At 38.0% G+C, this 18,331-nt stretch overlaps 1 protein-coding gene and 1 pseudogene across 2 annotated transcripts; one reads left to right on the top strand and one right to left on the bottom strand.

Annotated features, from left to right (window-relative positions):
* Window positions 1–1,644: 1,644 nt before the first annotated feature.
* On the top strand, window positions 1,645–2,424 carry LOC311623360 (DCN1-like protein 1; annotated as a pseudogene). The gene has a single exon. The product of its transcript is annotated as a DCN1-like protein 1 (transcript).
* A 3,547-nt stretch (window positions 2,425–5,971) lies between these two features.
* Window positions 5,972–6,895, bottom strand: LOC311623649 (olfactory receptor 7A5-like; the record flags this gene model as incomplete). Its single annotated transcript, XM_084886021.1, has 1 exon — window positions 5,972–6,895. One exon carries the CDS (start codon window positions 6,893–6,895, stop codon window positions 5,972–5,974), a length of 924 nt encoding a protein of 307 aa, XP_084742147.1.
* Window positions 6,896–18,331: the final 11,436 nt, after the last annotated feature.

The raw sequence follows: 18,331 nt of genomic DNA, 5'->3' as shown, positions 1-18,331 counted from the left end.
ACTTTTAAGGGCCAATTAAACTATGCTGACAAATTGCCCAGGAATGCAGGTTTTAAGCCTCTGTGTCAGAAGTCTGGCACATATTAATCCAATTTTGGACCATAAGGAATTGGAAATTTACATTCATCTTATGGGTTAACATGAATTACTTTAGTATAATTTCTTCTCTTATGACAGGTATCATTTCAAATAATTTTTCTTTTGTTTTCCTGAAAGAATTGTCATGAATTATACTACCCATAGGGGCAAAAGTATAATTGGCTACTAAGATTATTTATGCAATTTTATTGTAGAGGAAAATCTGAGACCACAGTTTTCACTTATATGTTCATCATTATTTTTTATAGCACCACATTTACTGCTCTTCTTGATAATGTAGACTTTAACATGCTAGCATGCTCTATAGCTGGCCTCTTGGTTTTATATTCTTTAGGCCGTTATTCAGCTGTATGTCCACATGCCTATCTTCGCCACTGGCAAAAATTGACTACTTAAGAACTATTAAACAAAAACATGTTTCCAAGAAATGTCTACATGGACACATACATTTTAATAAATAGACTGATATAATATACCTAGAGTCAGAAATGGCCTTAAAAATTATGAAAAAAAATAGCCATACAACATATTACTATTAAAAATATTAGTCATGCTGCACATTTACGTATTAAAGTGTGGAATATGGCCCTGGCCCAGTTGCTCAGTTGTTTGAAACATCTTCATGTGCCCCAAAAAGTGTTGTGTGTTTGGTTCCTGGTCAGAGCATATACCTAGGTTGTGGATTCCATTCCTGGTAGAGTGCTTACAGGAAGCAGTCAATCCATGTTTCTCTCTCATAACGATGCCTATCTATATCTATGTATCTATGTATCTATCTATCTATGTATCTATCATCTATCTATCATCTATCTATCTATCTATCTATCTATCTATCTATCTATCTATCATCTTTTACCTATATATCTCTATCTGCCTTCCTCTCTGTCTAAAAAAACACCAATAATAAAATAATATGAAAAATAAAAATAAAGTGTGGAATATAATGTCCTTGTGTAAAGGTCCTTATACATTTGAGTGAAGAATTACATGGAGTGTTTTATGTTTTTTTTTCTGAACTAGTTTCCTATTTCTGTTTGAAAGTTTTCAATGCGGTTCATACAAATGTGATTCCTCCGAGTGCTCTAAATTTAATGTTCCTTTTCTATTTTTTTAAATCTACCAAAAGGACAGTGAGCATACAATCTCAATATCATAGTCTCTCTCTCTCTCTCTCTCTCTCTCTCCCTCTCTCTCTCTCTGTCTCTCTCTAATGATATATATCGTATATCATTTACACTCAGGAATATCTTCAATCTATATAATCAAAGGATGAATCACACATGCCAGAGAGGACCCCACCCCCAGGAGAAAACCCATGTGGGGCTCCTAACACCTGCCCCCAGCCCTCTGCCTCTCCCAGGCCCAGGACTGCTTTCTAGGCTGTGCCAAGGGCTGCCTCACATGTGCATGAACTGGAGCCCAGGAGCCTGGGCAAGGAGCCGTCTATCCTCCATTCACCCTGAGGCTGGAGGAGGAGGGAAGGGGCCTGGAGGACACAAGATGATCGAGTTAACAGCATTGCAGAAGGATACCCATGGTTGCTTTATGATCTTCACACAACCTAGTGAAAAACCAGCAGTAAGTTGCCTGTCTCAAAATGACTAGAAGTTAGATGTTGCAACAGACCAATTTTTTTTTTTTTTTTTTTTTTTTTTTTTTTTTTTTTTTTGCAAATCCCAAGTTTTATTAATGAGACAGTGTAAAAGGATCACTGTACAGGAAGAAGTTAAAACGTCTATGCACTAGATACAAAGATCCTCAAAGTCAAAATAAAATTGGAATACATGGCATACAGCAGTTCTGTGATGATCATTGCATGGAAGTTCAGAGCGGCAACACAGTGCAGGTCCTCCAGACAAGAGTTCATGCACGGCCTGACAGAATTAGAAGGGACAGAACAGAACCCCAGACACATAACATGGAGTAGGGATTAAAGGACCAGCATAATTTAAGGATTTTTTTTTTTTTTTTTTTTTTTTACCAGTTTACATGTTGTTGTTTTTATGAGATATTTTTAATTTTGCAAAGAATCCAAAACAAAAAAAGATTAGATCTAGATATGGCCATTGCCTATTGGAACTTAGTGCTTAATGGAAACTTTAAATTCTACTTAGGGAATAAATTTTTGTTGGGACATCGTAAACAACCAATTCCAAAAGATACCTGGAATTTTCTTTTAGACTTCAGCACAATGATTGCAGATGACATGTCTAATTATGATGAAGAGGGACCATCCCTGTTCTCATTGATGACTTTGTGGTATTGGCACACCCTCAAGTTTCTGGGACAGAAAGTACAACAGTATACACTAAAGGAACCTTCTAGAATAGTCTGTATAATAAATACAATTAAAAATTGCTAGTCAATTTCTGCTGGCTGGATTGAACTAAATTCATATCACTACTTATAATTAGACGGAAAGTTCAAACAAAACTTTAATGGTGAGATTGAGAGGGGAGAGAAGAAATGAATGTTTAATAAGAACCAAGTTCCAGTTTGTGAAGATAAGACAGTCTGGAGATGAATGGTGGTGATGGTTGCATGTGAATGTACTTAATGCCCCTGAACTGTCCATTTAAGTAATGGTTAAGATGGTAATTTTTATGTTACATTTATTTCACTACATTAAGAAAAAAATCCAGCCCTAGCTTGTTTGCCTCAGCAGATAGAGCATTGGCCTAAGGCCTGATGGTTCCCACATTTGATTCCATTCAAGGGCACAGGGCCTGATTGCAGGCTCCATCCCCAGTAGGGGGCATGTAGGACACAGCCTATCAATAATTCTTTCTCATCATTGATGTTTTTATCTCTCTCTCTCTCCCCTCTCCCTTTCTCTCTGAAATCAATAAAAATATATTAAAAACAAAGAGAAAAAAATCCATAGGAGGCTTACAGTGGCCACACACTGTTTTCTTTCCTTTGTATGCAAAGGGTACCCAGGTGAGAAGGAAAACCTCTGATGCTTTAACATGGAGATTTGAGGTGCACATGTTACTAGAGCAGAACTGAGAACACCCTAACTCGGATGTGGCAGCTGACAGCTGAGTCCTCACCCATGTGTGCTGATGACCTCATCCATGATCCCCAGGGCTAAGATGATGGTAAGAATTGAAGCAAAATTTAAGAGACACCAAGGAACTCAATAGTCAAGATGACTATTAGTAGAATGCAGTGTTTTTTAAAAAAAATAAAAATTAATGCAAGACATGCATGATGATTGAAATAGCAAAATGTTACATTAAGACAAGATCTGTCAAGCAATGTGCCAAGCAAGACATTGTAGAACAGCGGCCCAGGGAACAATCAGTCTTTGTGCCTCTTTCATCTCCCTGTGGTCTCTGTTCAGGTGAACACCGAGATGCTCTGCCTGGGGCTTTCTGTCGCCTGTGGCTGCAAGTCAGAATTGATAGGGAGCTATCTCCCCTGGGAATCACCCTCCATCACTATTTGTGGATCAATAACCCAGCTCCCTCATTCCTCATGGGTGTGTCCTACATCCTCACAGAGGTCACTGGAGGGACTGAGTACCAGTGACCAATACAGAAATTGTTCATTCAAAATCTCATGATTTGCTGCCTATACCTCCTTATCTCATGTCCCTTCTTCTCTACTCGTGCTTTGTAAGATCCACTGCTAATAATGGACCTGCACTGAATCCTGATCTCAGGCTCTGCAGTTCAGGGAAACCAGCCCAAGGCAGACATCTATTACAATCTTATTTAAACCAGGCAAACACTAGAACTCCTGATTCGCCTCTTAATCGCTGGTCAAATATGTTGTGTTAGTGATTTATTGATATGCAACAAATTGTCCCAAACCTAAGGGCCTAAAATAACAGCAAATAGTTATGATCTTAAAGTTTTTGTGGACCAGGAATGAGGTATGGCTTCTCTGCTTTCTTAGCTTCAGAGTCTCTAATGGGAACAGTGTCAGCTGAGGGTTTGATGAGGGCAGAGTCCATTTCCAAACTTACTTGTTGACAAGATTAAGTTCCTCACTGGCTGTTCAGTAGGCAGCTCTTAGCTTCTCGCCATATGGGTCTCTCCATAGGGCAACTTACAATGTGGCAGCTGGTTTCACCAGAGAAAGGGAGGGAGAGGGAGAAGGAGAGGGGGAAGGAGAAGGTAAGGGGGAGATGAAGAAGAGGAGGGAGAGGAAGAAAGAAAGGTAGAGAGAGAGGGAGAGTGCCATGGGAGCAATATGGAAATCTCAATCTTCTGTAACCAAATTTTGAAAGTAAAATTTTACCACTTGGTCTTACTCTACTGTTAGAAGTGAGTCATGAGGCCTTGTCCACACTCAAGGAGAGGATATTACACACAGATACCAGGAGGCAGGGATCATGGGGGCTGTCTTGGAGTCTTCACGCTGATTTTTCCATTTTTAGTATATGATTCCACCAACAGCTCAGTTGGTCAGGCCCCAAATGGGGATACCATCCTGTCCATAAGGCATTCCAAATGGCCCTTCTGATATCACTTCCCTCCTCATCCCCTGCTTGGCCTTCACTTATTGGAAGCTAAGTTTCATCTCAGAACCTTTACACTCTCTGTTTCCTCTGCCTGGAACTCTCTCACATCTGCATGGCTCCTGCTTCAGAGTCTTTCAGGGGCTGCTGTACAGGTGTTGCCTAGGGCTGCAGTCTTACCTGAAGCCTGGATCAGGTAATCAACCACATCTTTCCAACTCTAGGTTTAACATGAAATCTTTCAATATGCATTCCTGATCCATTATTAACTCCTGTGCCATAAAGTGTTAACTTAGAACTCAGAGGTCATTCTCAGACATGCCCAGAGAAGAGAACAATCTGAATTGCTTACTGGCCGCTTCTAATCTGAGGTCCAACAAGGTAAGACTCTGCCTTCTTGTTTCAGCACTGATACCATAAGAGCTGTAGTTTTCATAGTCTTTGTAATGCCACATGTTTCACAGTCTTGTCTTCCTGTTGGTGATTTCAGTGTTGAAACTGGCCCCCACGTACAGCGCTGAAACCTATCTAGTGCCTCTAAATACAAGAAGGCTGCGAGGTGACTTATGGAGAAAATATGTGTTAGATAAACTTCATTCAGACATATATTTATGATATGAAAATTGTTCACTCACTGTCTCTTTGGGAGATTTGGAAAACTCTAGAAAAGGGGATATTTAACTTGGAGCACTAGAAGGAGCCACATTTGCAGGGAGCATATTGAAAGATTTTCAGCCCAAACAGGAAAATAGTTAAGACAAAGCACATAAAACTCTCCAGGTAATTTTTCACCCGAATGAATAAGGACCCTTACACATAGACATCATATCCACTCTTTAATTATTAAATGTGTACCATAAAGACTATGGTCTCAATCAAACGGGTTTGGCTCAGTGGATAGAGCTTTGGCCTGCAGAGTGAAAGGTCCCAGGTTTGATTCCTGTCAGGGACATGTACCTTGGCTGTGGTACATCCCCAGTAGGGAGTGTGCAAGAGGCAGCTGATCCATGATTCTCTCTCATCAATGTTTCTAACTCTCTATCCCTCTCTCTTCCTCTCTGTAAAAAAAAAAATCAATAAAATATATATTTTTAAAAAGACTATGGTCTCAATTTTACTCTACAATAAAATTATATAAGAACCCTCAGTACTCAAATGTAGTTTTGTCCATAGGGGTAATGGAATTCATGACTATTCTTTCAGGGAAACATTAGAAATATTCCTTTGAATGATAAATGTCATAAGAGAATAAATTATGCTAAAGTAACTCATCAGATGAGAATTTTTAATTACATATGGTTCAAAGATTGACTTATTGGTGTCAGAAAAACGGGCTCTGATGGGCCTTTGAACCCTTCATTCATGGTCACTTCTTCAGACTAGTACAGTTGGCCCTTGAAAAGCTTACCTGCCAAGAAATCTCTGCAGGGCCCCTTTTATGTCCTTGTTCCTGAGACTGTAAATAAAGGGGTTCAGCATGGGTGTGACCACAGTGTACATCACCGAGGTTGTTGCACTTGAGTGTGCACTGTGGGTAACAGCAGAGCTGAAGTTAACTCCAAAACTTGTACCATAAAATAAGGAGACAACTGAGAGGTGAGAGGCACAGGTAGAAAATGCTTTATACTTCCCCTGAGCTGATGGGATTCCACATATACAGGACACTATCTTAGAGTAAGAGTAAAGGATCCCTGCAAGAGGCCCACCACCTAATAGCACAATTAAAAAATACAATATAATGTTGTTAAGAAAGGTATCAGAACAGGCAAGTTGGAGCACCTGATTGATTTCACAGAAGAATTGGGGAATTTCTAAGTCTGAGCAGAAGGAGACCCGCAGCACCATTAAACTATGTAGCAAGGAAATCAGGACACTCATCATCCAGGACAGCAGAACCAGCAGTCCACAGAGCCGGGGGTTCATGATGACCATGTAGTGCAGGGGGTAGCAGATGGCCACATACCTGTCATAGGCCATCACTGTTAGGATAAAGTTGTCCAGCACTACAAAGAGTGTATAAAAATACATCTGTGTGATGCAGCCTTCATAGGTGATGGCTTTGCTCTGTGTCTGGATGTTCCACAGCATCTTTGGGACGGTGGTGGAGGTGAAACAGACGTCTACCAAGGACAGGTTGCAGAGGAAGAAGTACATGGGTGTGTGGAGGTGGGAGTCTGAGCTGACAGCCAGGATGATGAGCAGATTTCCAAACACAGTGACCAGGTACATGGAAAAGAAAAGCCCAAATATGAGGGGTTGTAGTTCCACTGCCTGTGAAAGTCCCAGAAGAAGAAATTCTGAAATTTGTGTACCATTGCCTGGTTCCATGTGTCAGAGCTGACTACAAAAAAAAAAAAAAAAAAATAGAAAAAGTTAACTAATTTTCATATTAGCAGGCATTAGAAACTGAGACTAAGTGACATATTTATATTTTAAAATCAGAAAATAATTTCTGTATTTGGTGTATGTGCTGGTTTCCATTAATTCATTTCTGTTGCCCTTCACTTAAATTATTTTTTTACCATCAATCAATTCTTTAAACATAATGCATATTGCTGATTTATTGAGGATGTGTGTCATTCACTTGAGGTAAAGAAAGGGTATCCCCCAAAAATGTGTGCCCGCAATTTGAATAATAATGAAGGCAATTTTATTAAAATGCATTTTATTTTCAATATTGAGCTATCAGCTTATACAATGTGTATACATTTTTGGAAGACACCCTGTATATTGACTATACACCAGGCCTCATGCACTGTTCATAATATGGGATGCTGAAAAATAAAAGTCTCTACAAATCAATGATGGTGAAAGGATTTAATCAAATACCAATGATATTACATATGCAGTGGTGAAGATGCTATAAAGAAAAGTAAGTCACATTCATGGAGAGAGTGCATAGAGGGTGTTCTTTCTATAGAGTTTAGCCAAGACTTGCCAACAAGTGACAGTTACCAGGAAAAGAGACACCTCAGTGAAGAGCTGGCACCAGACAAAGGGGGAAGTTCTTGCCAGGCAAAGGAACAGCCAGTGCAAAGGCCCTGAGAAGATGGTTGTTTTAGAAAAGCAGGGCTCAAAACAACCAGATTATCCGGGGGAATGAGCAAGAAAGAGCGGGGTGAAAGATGGTTTTAGAAAAGCAGGGCTCAAAACAACCAGATTATCCGGAGGAATGAGCAAGAAAGAGCGGGGTGAAAGATGGTAGTCTGCATGTTGCTATTGAAACTTCAAGTCATAGAGGGTGCCTGTGCACACTCTATAAATCTTACACTTCATTAATCTGATTGAAAAAGCATCCAGTGAATAGAAACAGATCTCCTCCTTATTACCTTCTCTTGATATTAGAGTCACATGGGAATAATGAGTTCAAGCAGCTCTGCTCTGAGGACTGCTCTCAATTTTCAAGGCAAACACATACACACACACACACACACACACACACACACACACTTACACATACACACACAACAATATACCATAGCCCCTTCAACTGTGTTATATCCATGTCCTTCTCCCTCCCACACTATGAGGCTATGAGAAAATGCAAGTCAAACTGTCCATATCACGTATTTTTTTTTTTTTACCAAAAACTTAGAAATAGTACCTAAATATTCCTATTATATGCCTTCCTTGGACAAATACACTTTGGGTTTCATATTGCTATGTACATTTTCTGTCCTGTATTTAAAGAAACATAAACAATAGGTTAAATAAACATAGCAGGAGAGAGAGCAATAAAAAGCACATGAGGCACAAAAGAGATCTAATGAGCTCAGCTGGTCCCTGAGAGGTGATGAGGAAGCCAAATCTTCTTTGGATTCTAGCAGCTTTCCAACCCTAATTACACTTCCTTGAGACCAAGCAAAAATAATAAAGGAGAGAAAATAAATTTATCCAAAGGATAGAAGTAGTTATAAATGTATGGTATGAAACACCTTATAGATTGACTAACCCAAGTGAGAAATTACCAAAAAATAAACCAATATCTCACAAAAATAAATATACAAAAACAATCCAGGTTGAATATTTATAACATCAAACAGTAGAAGACATTTCTATATTTATTTGACTGAATTCTTTGGTTGGTTTTTATATGGCTGATGGTAAATGAGGCAAGCCCCTTTCTCACTTTTCCTATGTGACATCATTGTTTTTCTTGGACTTTGGGTTTTAAACTCATTTTTGACAAATAATGGGCGCAGTCTAATTCTGTCTCATCCAACATGCAAAGGCCTCCCAGGACAAGATCTCTAAATCCTGCACACACCATGAGGAGCCATCCTTCTACACTGAGTAACTTTCTTCATATGATTTATGCCTCAGCACATTGTCAGACAAACATTTATTGCATTATGCCCCGACTTCTCCATCACAGTGCCAGATGTAGACAAGCAGGGCTTCACCTATTTTGTTCACCTTTGTATTCTCACAAATGAGTGTGAAAATATATGCACTTACATAGGCAAACATTTAACTATGAAGTTATGAAATGAAAGGCATGACAAGGAGAATGAAACCTGTTGAAAAGGAGTGATTTTAAAGCAACTGATATCAATTAAAGAAAATTGAGTGGAACATCCACAATTAATGGAAAAAAGATGGGAAACAAAAATAATTCAGTGATACCATCATGCACTAGTAATTAAATTTGCAATGGCATAGACATAGAAGATAACCTTAACTGTTTCTAGAAATTGTGGCAAATGGCAGATGTCCAGTTATTATTTATTGAGTGAATAAGGAATTAGGACTCTGTATGTAAGTATGTTGAACCCATTGTAAGGTTGCATTTCAATATATTTGGAAATATTGAATTGCTCATTGATAGATGGGAAAATAAATATCATCCTGTAAGAAAAGAAAGTTGAGCTCCTTAATCATGCTACAAAAACATGTAGATGTATTTTCTACTCACTACAGAAGTAACCAATCTCTCTTAGGTTAAGAGATAAAAAACTGCATATCAATATTTATGGGTGGGCCAAACCATTGTAGTTATGTCAGAGACTAAGAAATACTAATAAGACAGACATATTTAATTTTTAAAAATGTAAAATTTTTCTTTGGCCAAAACACCCCCAAAAATCAATTGACAGATATTAATTTTTACTTATTTTACTTCTGTTTTAAATTTTTCATTGAATTTGTTACGTTGACATTGGTTAATAAAATTATATAGGTTTCAGGTGTACAATTCTATAATACATCATATGTATATCTTATTGTGTGTTCAGCATCGCAAGTCAAGTCTTCTTCTATCACCATTGATGCCCCTTTCACTCTCCTCAACCTCCCCCACCATATTTTTAAAAAAAATCATTTAAAAGGCTGATAATGCAAGAATAATCAGCATATAAAAATAATATTCAAATTAACTAAGCGATCAAACATATGGATATTTGATCAAATTCAGGAAAAGTTGAGAAGATAATAAAAAGTGTTTCATACCTGTTAGGTTGGAAAAAAACACAATGAAATGTCACATTGACTGGAGTTGGAACGTTCAAGCAGGTAGCAAAGGGGTACTCGTTTTTTCTTTTCTGGCAGAACTATAATGTGTTACAACATTGGGAAACCAATCTGAAGACAGCTATTCCAAGTACATATATTCTTTAGTCATGTTTCTCAGTCTCTGCACCATTGACATTCTGGGCCAGATCATTGCCTGTTGTGTGGTATCTCCTATGCATTGCAGGATGTTGAGAGCATCCCTGGATTCTATGTACACCTCCCATGTGACAGCGAAAAATGTCTCTGGATATTGCTGAATGTCCCCTGGGGGAACAATACTGCTGCTGGTGGAGATCCAGAGTTCTAATGTAACAATATCAGAATATTTTTGTATAATTGTTATAATACAATGTATTGAGAAAGTCTATGGAATAGCATAGCCATGTCAAAAATATTATGTGCACATGGTAATAATGAATTGGTATTACACTAGCTAGGGAAGGAAGATCCTAAGATGTTGTTTGTTATAAGGAATAGTGGACACAGAAAAAGAGTGTACCACACATAAAAATAATTTTTGATGGGCACCCGATGTTATTTATGAATTTACATAAAAGCATATGAGTATGTATGTGTGCATAACATAGGAAGAGAAGTGTTTTAAAAATCTAAGACTTTATGGAATACAGATTTTCAGCAGGAAGGAAATTATTTCATGCATAGTGTCTATGAAACAATTGCATAAAAGCATTAAATGAAAATCATAATAATCTAAATAAAGATAGAAAACAATGATAACTTATCATCAACGTGGGCCACTAATTCCAGATTAAATTTCCAAAAACTTGGAAATATAAGACTATTATAGAATGGCTTTTCAATTTGGGGGGAAGCAGTGTTTAAGTGATAATTTCTTCTTATATAAAGTTATATTATTCAAATATGCTAATAGAAAGCAAAGCGAATCTTAGTCAAATACAAAGGAGAAGGCCTTCCAGAGAACAGTAGAAGACGTTGCACATTTTGGAAATAGAAATGATGGCAAAAGGCCAAAAGGAACAATCAGGGATAATGGAGATTTAAAACAAGTTGGCTTCATGGGTGTAGGGTGATTTATTAGCACTAAGTACACAGAAGAACATTCACTTTCATTTTTGTTCAGAGCAAGGATTCACAGGTGAAAAAAAAAATACAAGTAATGGCTGATTTTTTTTTTCAGTAAGAGAAGTGAAAAATAAGAGGAAACTGAGATGATACAATATGACTGAGTGGTAGATTTGAGCCGACACTATTAATAAATGCTCACAATTCCCAGGTATACACACATGAAGGTACTCAATGACAACAAATTTGGTGCAAAAGACTACAATTCCTTGTTTAGAAGAATGCAATAAAAAAAACAAAACAAGAATGAAAACACACTGGCTGCACTACACAAATGCCACGTTTTGTACATCCAATTTACAATAGACAAAAGAAATGAATAATTAACACACAAATGTATTCAGGTCACAGGTAATGAAATAGTTGCAAAGTTAAGCTATTTAGCATCCCTCTTTTTACTTATCAAATAAATTGTATTTCATGTGAATTGAATAACCAGTCTGAAAAATGACAATATGAAATGTATGTCTCATGAACTACTGTTGTAAGGTAATATTTACAAGAAGTATATTCCATCTGGATTTTTCTCTTCAACATGGAAACATAGTGAATAGACCCCATATAAAAATAATCGCCCGCACTTTACTGGACATCACTCCATAACTAGCACTCTATTTTCCTACTCCCTTGAGTTACAAAACTCATTGTATAGGTTCCACTTTTACTTAAAGTACTTTATGTCTACCATTGCCACCTCTTATTGACATTCCATCTATTAATTACCAACAATTAACCATGTGTTGCTGAGTTTAATGTTCACTTCTCCCTTCAGCATCCTAAACTACTCATTAATTAGTTAATCACACAAACAACCATATGGCTATCAAGAGACCTCAGGTAAATATTCGTGGCTTTGATTCTCTCTGGCTCTTTCTTGTAGTACCTGCCAAATTGTTGGACTCACCTGATGGGGAAATCTTAGGGGACAGCTTTTGTGTGAAATTCCAACCTCCTGGATGATTGATGATGGAGACTGAAGCTCTTTGCCCAGACAAGACATCAGGAAGGAGGCAAATTTAAAAGCAACAACCAGATTCCATCCAGCCCAAGGTCACACACACTGAGAGACTGGAGATGAGGAGATATTTACAGCTCCCCATGTCTGCTCATTAGGTGCATTTCTGCCTTGTTATTTCAACTTCTAATCACATGTTTTCCCAGTGGGTTGAGAGAGAATGAAATGTTTTCCTGGAGATTCTCTGTTCCCAAAAGACAAGTTTAAAAGTCAAGGGAATCCCAGATTTTTACTAATTCTTCCTTACAAAATCTGTAAGCAGACTGATATCTCAGCATCTTATTTCAACCCTAATTTAAAATTTTTCCAAATTTCAGACTTGAGAGCCTAGCCTAGATTAGAAAACTTAAATCTGAATATACTGACTGGTTGTTGGAACACAGGCCCTGATATCTACATAAAATTCTATTTTTCTTTTCAATGCGGGGGAGAACTAACTTCCTTTGATATATAGTTTAAATGTTACACATGGGCTTCATGACACATTAGCCAAAAACAATTTGGCATTTTGACCTTATATCACAAGTTGAGAGCTGTCCTTTAGTCCCTCACTATGAAATAGTTGTTAGTTATCAGAAACATATACTCTTTGCACTCTAATAAAAGTTTGGAATAGGAAAGTAAATAGACTCTTCCCAGTAGCCTCCAGAAGAAACCTAGCCCTGCAAACAACTTGATGTTAGCCCACTGAGACCCATTCCTGTTTCTGACCTCAGGAATTGTAAGAGCATAAACATTTTTGTTTTAATCACTCTGGATATTTTTACAGTAGCACTGAAAATTGAATACAAACATTTATCCAATGATATTTTTGTTCAGGAAAATGAAATTAAAGTCTAAATTCATACATTGTCCTCAGGTAAAGGCATTTTGAATTATATTCCCTCTTAGTAGAAGAAATTTATAATCAGTTTGGAGATAATCAGACTTGTTAACTGATAGAGAATTTCTTATTGAATAGGGTGGTGGTGGTGGTGGGGGGTAATGACAATGGAATAAACAGACTGGTCCTGAGCCTTGTGCTAGAGCAGAAAGAAGGAACAGCTGAGAGTGGCAAGGCGAGTATTTGCTGGGGAATTAAAGGACAGCTAAACTCCAGGAGAGGGTGGAGGACTGCTGGAATGGGTTCCCCTGTTTTGGCAGCCCTGTTGTTTGCACACTTGGGCTTTTCCCTCTACAAACCCAAGCCCAACACATAGGATCCAGTTGGGGACCCCTGGAAGACTGCAGGGGAGAATTGTTTTTCTGGAACCTGGGGATCGGAATGGGAAGTGACTTTTGGAGAGCCAGCTCTGAGGCAGCCCACTTCCACAAACTGGTATTGAGTGCCACAAGGAAAGAAGGCTAGAGAGGCCCAGAAGTCAATCCAGAAATACTGCCACCCAAGGGCTGAATCATAAATTGACTCTTGCGTAATCAAAAATAAGGGAATATTAGAAATTAAGATACTTAATTAAGATGCTTAAAAATCAGGACTGGTTTACAACACTGAGGAGCAGTGGAAAGCAGGGATCTGTAACACTGTCCTGACTAGGAAACAGCTGTGCCAAACAGAACAATAGAGGAAGAGAATGACCTTCACTACTGCACATTTTATTTTTCACTTCTTAAAATTTTTTTTTTAATCTTAATTTTTTCATCTTTACTTAAGAAATTATTTTTTTTTCCTTTTTCCTCACTTGATTTCATCTTTTCAATTATTACATTTTTATTTTCAATCAGTATTATTACTACTACTATTTTACCTTTTCTTGGTCATTTTATTTTCACTTTATAGTACTTTGGGATTAGTGTTCTAATTTCTATTATCATCTTTCCTTTTGCATCGTTTTACTCTATCTCAACATGACCTTTATGCCATCACTCTCTTCCTAAATTTTCCACTTTTGGAGTCCTGTTTCTCTTACCTTTTTCTTGCTTTAGATTTTTCCCTATTCTTTGTGTTTACCCCTTGTTAAAATTTCACCCTACTTATATATCTAATTTCTTCCATGCCCCAAGACCATACATACCTCTCTCTTCTCTGTCTTAACTATCCAAAAATTGTTTTACTCTCTGTTCTTATGCTGTTGTTTGCTTGAATGTTGATTATATCAATTTTTGAAGCTTTTTTTGTGTGAAATTTTTTTGTTTTTTTTTGTTTTTTTTTCTTTCTTCTGTTTTCCCTCGCCTTGCTTGATATTAGTTGTGTGTGTAGTTTGTGTGTGTAGTTTGTATTAATGTCCAGGTACTTGTTGCTGGGATTAGTGGCTATTCTATTGTTTTCTCCCCATATATATAGTTGGGTCCCCCTTTCTTTCTTAGTCTCTTTCTTTTCTCTCTTACTTTTTTTCCCAATTTCATTCTGACACTCTTTTCTTTTCTTTTATTCTCTCCTTTTCTTATTTCTCCCCTATTTCCTAATTTTCCTTTCTCTGGTAGTCACTTTTATTGGGAGTTATCAACAGAATACATGTCTGTTCAGTGCCCTGGGTTTTGTATCTAGTTGTGTTTTATTTTGTGCCTTTAAATCAACACAGGAGAGAGAGAATTGCATAACCAGACACCCAGCAAAGAGAGACCATGAGGAGACAAAGAAACAGCCTGCATATGAAAGAAAAGCAGGCATCACCAAAAAAGGAAATAAATGAAATAGAAGCTAACAACATGTCAGAGAAAGAATTCAGAGAAATGGTCATAAGATTGCTAAAATGAATGGAAGATAAATTTGACAATTAGTAAGAACCAAGAGGAAATGAAGAAGAACCAAGAAGAAATGAAAAATGACATCACTGCTGTAAAGAAAAAAAACCTCAATAGAAAGCATCAGGAGTAGACTAGAAGAAACAGAGGACCGCATCAGTGAGGTAGAAGACAAGGTGAGAAAAAATACCCACGTAGAGCAGCTCCTAGAAAAAAAAACCAATTAAAAAGAAGGAGAGCCTAAGGGAACTGTGGGACAACATGAAACAAAACACTATCTGCATAATAAGGGTTCCAGAAGGAGAGGAAACTGAGCAAGGAATAGAAAACCTGTTTGAAGAAATGACAGAAAACTTCCCCGATACAAGGAAGAAAAAACCCATACGAATCCAAGATGTTCACAGATTCCCAAGCAGAATGAACCCCAAAAGACTGACGCCAAAGCACATTATAATTAAATTGGCACACACCGATGCTCGACAAGCTAGGGAATGGCAGGAGAACGTTCCCACAACAAAGTAAGAATCTCAAAGTGGTCAGAGAGAAACAGAAAGGTACATACAAAGGAACTGCCATCAGACTAGCAACTGATTTCTCAACAGAAATTCATCAGATCAGAAGGGAATGAAAAGAAATATACAAAGTCATGCAAAGGAAGGGTCTGAATCCAAGAATACTGTACCCAGTCAGGCTATCAATCAAAATTAAAGGTGAAATCAGGAGGTTCACAGACAAAAAAGGACTAAGGGAATTTGTCACCACTAACCAGCAATGCAAGAAATGTTAAAAGGTCTGCTGTAAAAAAGAATATAGAAAGTGAAGAAGAAACAAAATGAAGGTGACCAGATTTTAACATTGGTAAAGCTGGACACCATTAGCAGGAGGAGTTGGGGGGTGTCTTGGTCTATATGGAGCAACAAAAATTTTCATAAAACGCAAAAATAGTATTGTAATATATTTTTTTAAATTTCAACATAAATACAATTTACAAATATAATAAATTTTAAAAAATTATGTATAGTCGTGTCACTTTCAAGGCCGGTGCTAGACTTTTTGCCCCCACTATAAAATATAAATAATACGAGTATTGTCTGCTAAATTCAAGAAAATTTATGTATTTATGAAATAAATAAATTACTTACCAAAATTATCTGAATAGTTGATTTGTAATGCATCACTTGTTTATCTAGTTTAGGGGTGTCGAACTCAATCAGAGAAGGGGCCAAAATCTAAAATCCAGTCTAAATCGCGGGCCGAATGGTTTATTGAACAGTCATAAACTGACAATGTCATAAACTGACAGCGGAGTGCAGTGATGACAGCGTGGTGCGGGCCACATTGCAAGGCCTGGCGGGCTGGATTTGGCCCGCGGGCCTTGTGTTTGACACATGTGACTGTTTTCGTCATTGCCAATCCCCCAAAATGCCATTGTTCATTAAGTCCAAACAATGGTGGTTGAATTCTAACAACTGATCAACAATGCAAACTTTGATAAGCTATTCTTGATAATCAGTTCTCAACAATTATTTGTTATTATTAAAGTTTAACATTATAAAATTAATAAAAATAAGATAAAACTCATATCCTGGCTAAATAGCCACATGGCCGCTGGAAACCTTATGTTCCCTTCCCTGCTCCTGCCGTTCCCTAGCTTGTCGTGCATTCTTTCCAAAAATCAGGACTGTTTTAAAATGCCGCAGACCATGGGACAAATTGTTAATAATTGGGACTGTTCCGCCAAAAGCGGAATGTCTGGTCACCTTACTTAGTACCTTCTCTTGATTGATTTCTGGCTCCATAGTGTTAGAGCCACCTTTCGAATGTAAGAATGGAGCTATCCCTGCTCTGAACACCTCTCACATCCACAAACCTCTCTCTCTCTCTCTCTCTCTCTCTCTCTCTCTCTCTCTCTCTCTCTCTCTCACACACACACACACACACACACACCACCACCACCACCACCACCACCACCACTACCACACCATGGCCCAGTTATTCCCATGTCTCTCTCACCCCAGTCATACTGATTATGCCAGGAATGGATTCAACACAAGTTGACCAGATCTGCGATCTTCCACCTGTCAAATATACAAATATAGAAATGTTTCAGATATTCCTCATGAAGTGGACTTTTCTAAAAATTGAATCAGAAAATTCCTATAAAATGATAAGCTAAGGTCATGTGGCATAAAAATATCAAAATGTATCTCATAATGAATATATATATTTTAATGTATTTTTATTGATTGTTTTACAGAGAGAGACAGACAGACATTCACGAGAGAAAAACACTGATGGACTGCCTTCTTCACACTCTATACTGAGGATCCAGACTTCAACTCAGGCATGTTCCCTGATGGGGAATCAAACCAGCAACTTGTAGGTACATGGGAAGATGCCCAACCAATGGGGAGGCACACTGGCAAGAAAAATTAATAAATATTTTATGAGGGTATAAGTAACAGCTTTTAACTGGTGATATAAGTATAAAATCCCTCATTATTTTGACAAATGTGTCAGGAACCCAAAGAGTGGGTTACCCTGGATTGTATCTCAAAGGAGCCCAGTTCTGCCATATTGAAGAGGAGAATAGCAATTTTCCAGAGATATCAGGTCAGTGTCCTACCCCCAATCAGATTTTGAAGAAAAAGGGAAGTCAGGGATGGGACTGGGTAGTAGGTCTTTCAACCTCTAGAAAGCAGGTGAGACCAAGATAAGGAGTCATAAAAACTGAGTACACTTGACTTATAACCTGGTCACTTGGGATCAGAGGATCATTAGGAAAAATTTCCTTTCTGACTATTCCAGAGGCCCAGAGGGAAATCATGTGCTCAGAAGTTGGAAAAACACAAGGGAAATGTGCCTGATGAGCAGGCATAGAGAGAGCTGTAAAGACCTCCCCTGTGCAGTCCTCAGCTTGTACAATGCTGTGGGACAGGGTGCGGCTGTTGCTTTTGATTCCTAAGCTGGCTGAGGAATCCATGCTTTACTTCGTACTGCTGTCTCCTGCCAGACAGAGCGTCAGTCTCATCATCAACCATCTGGGGAGCAATTCAGACTTCCACATGGAGAGCTTTCTCTCAGAGACACATCCAGGTGAGCCCGGGAGGCCAGAAGGTACATCAGGAAAGGATCAGGGAGGATGGAACCTTAGAACTTTTACCTAAGTCACCAGGAAGCCCCAACAGCCTAGACCAGAGATAAGAGCTCACTGTGTTGGCATTTTGGGCTTAGAAATTAATTTGTAATTAATTTAGTTAACACAGTAAGAAAGATGTGTTTGTTTGAATCTGTATTCAAAGGACCATAGTTAACAATGAGGTGATAAGAATGAGAGTCCAGTTGCATGACACTGTAGAATGAGTGAGATGCATAAAATGATTGCAGTGTAATGAAAATGTATCTGAAAAGATTTGTTTTTGGGGAAGAAGGTAGTAGAAAATTAGTTTGGA

The sequence above is a fragment of the Pipistrellus hanaki genome, assembly GCF_964339955.1.
Source record: "Pipistrellus hanaki genome assembly, chromosome: 5".
In the NCBI taxonomy this organism is placed as follows: domain Eukaryota; kingdom Metazoa; phylum Chordata; class Mammalia; order Chiroptera; family Vespertilionidae; genus Pipistrellus; species Pipistrellus hanaki.
The sequence above is the reverse complement of the archived record's forward strand: the minus strand, read 5'-3'. Positions and strand labels throughout refer to the sequence as shown.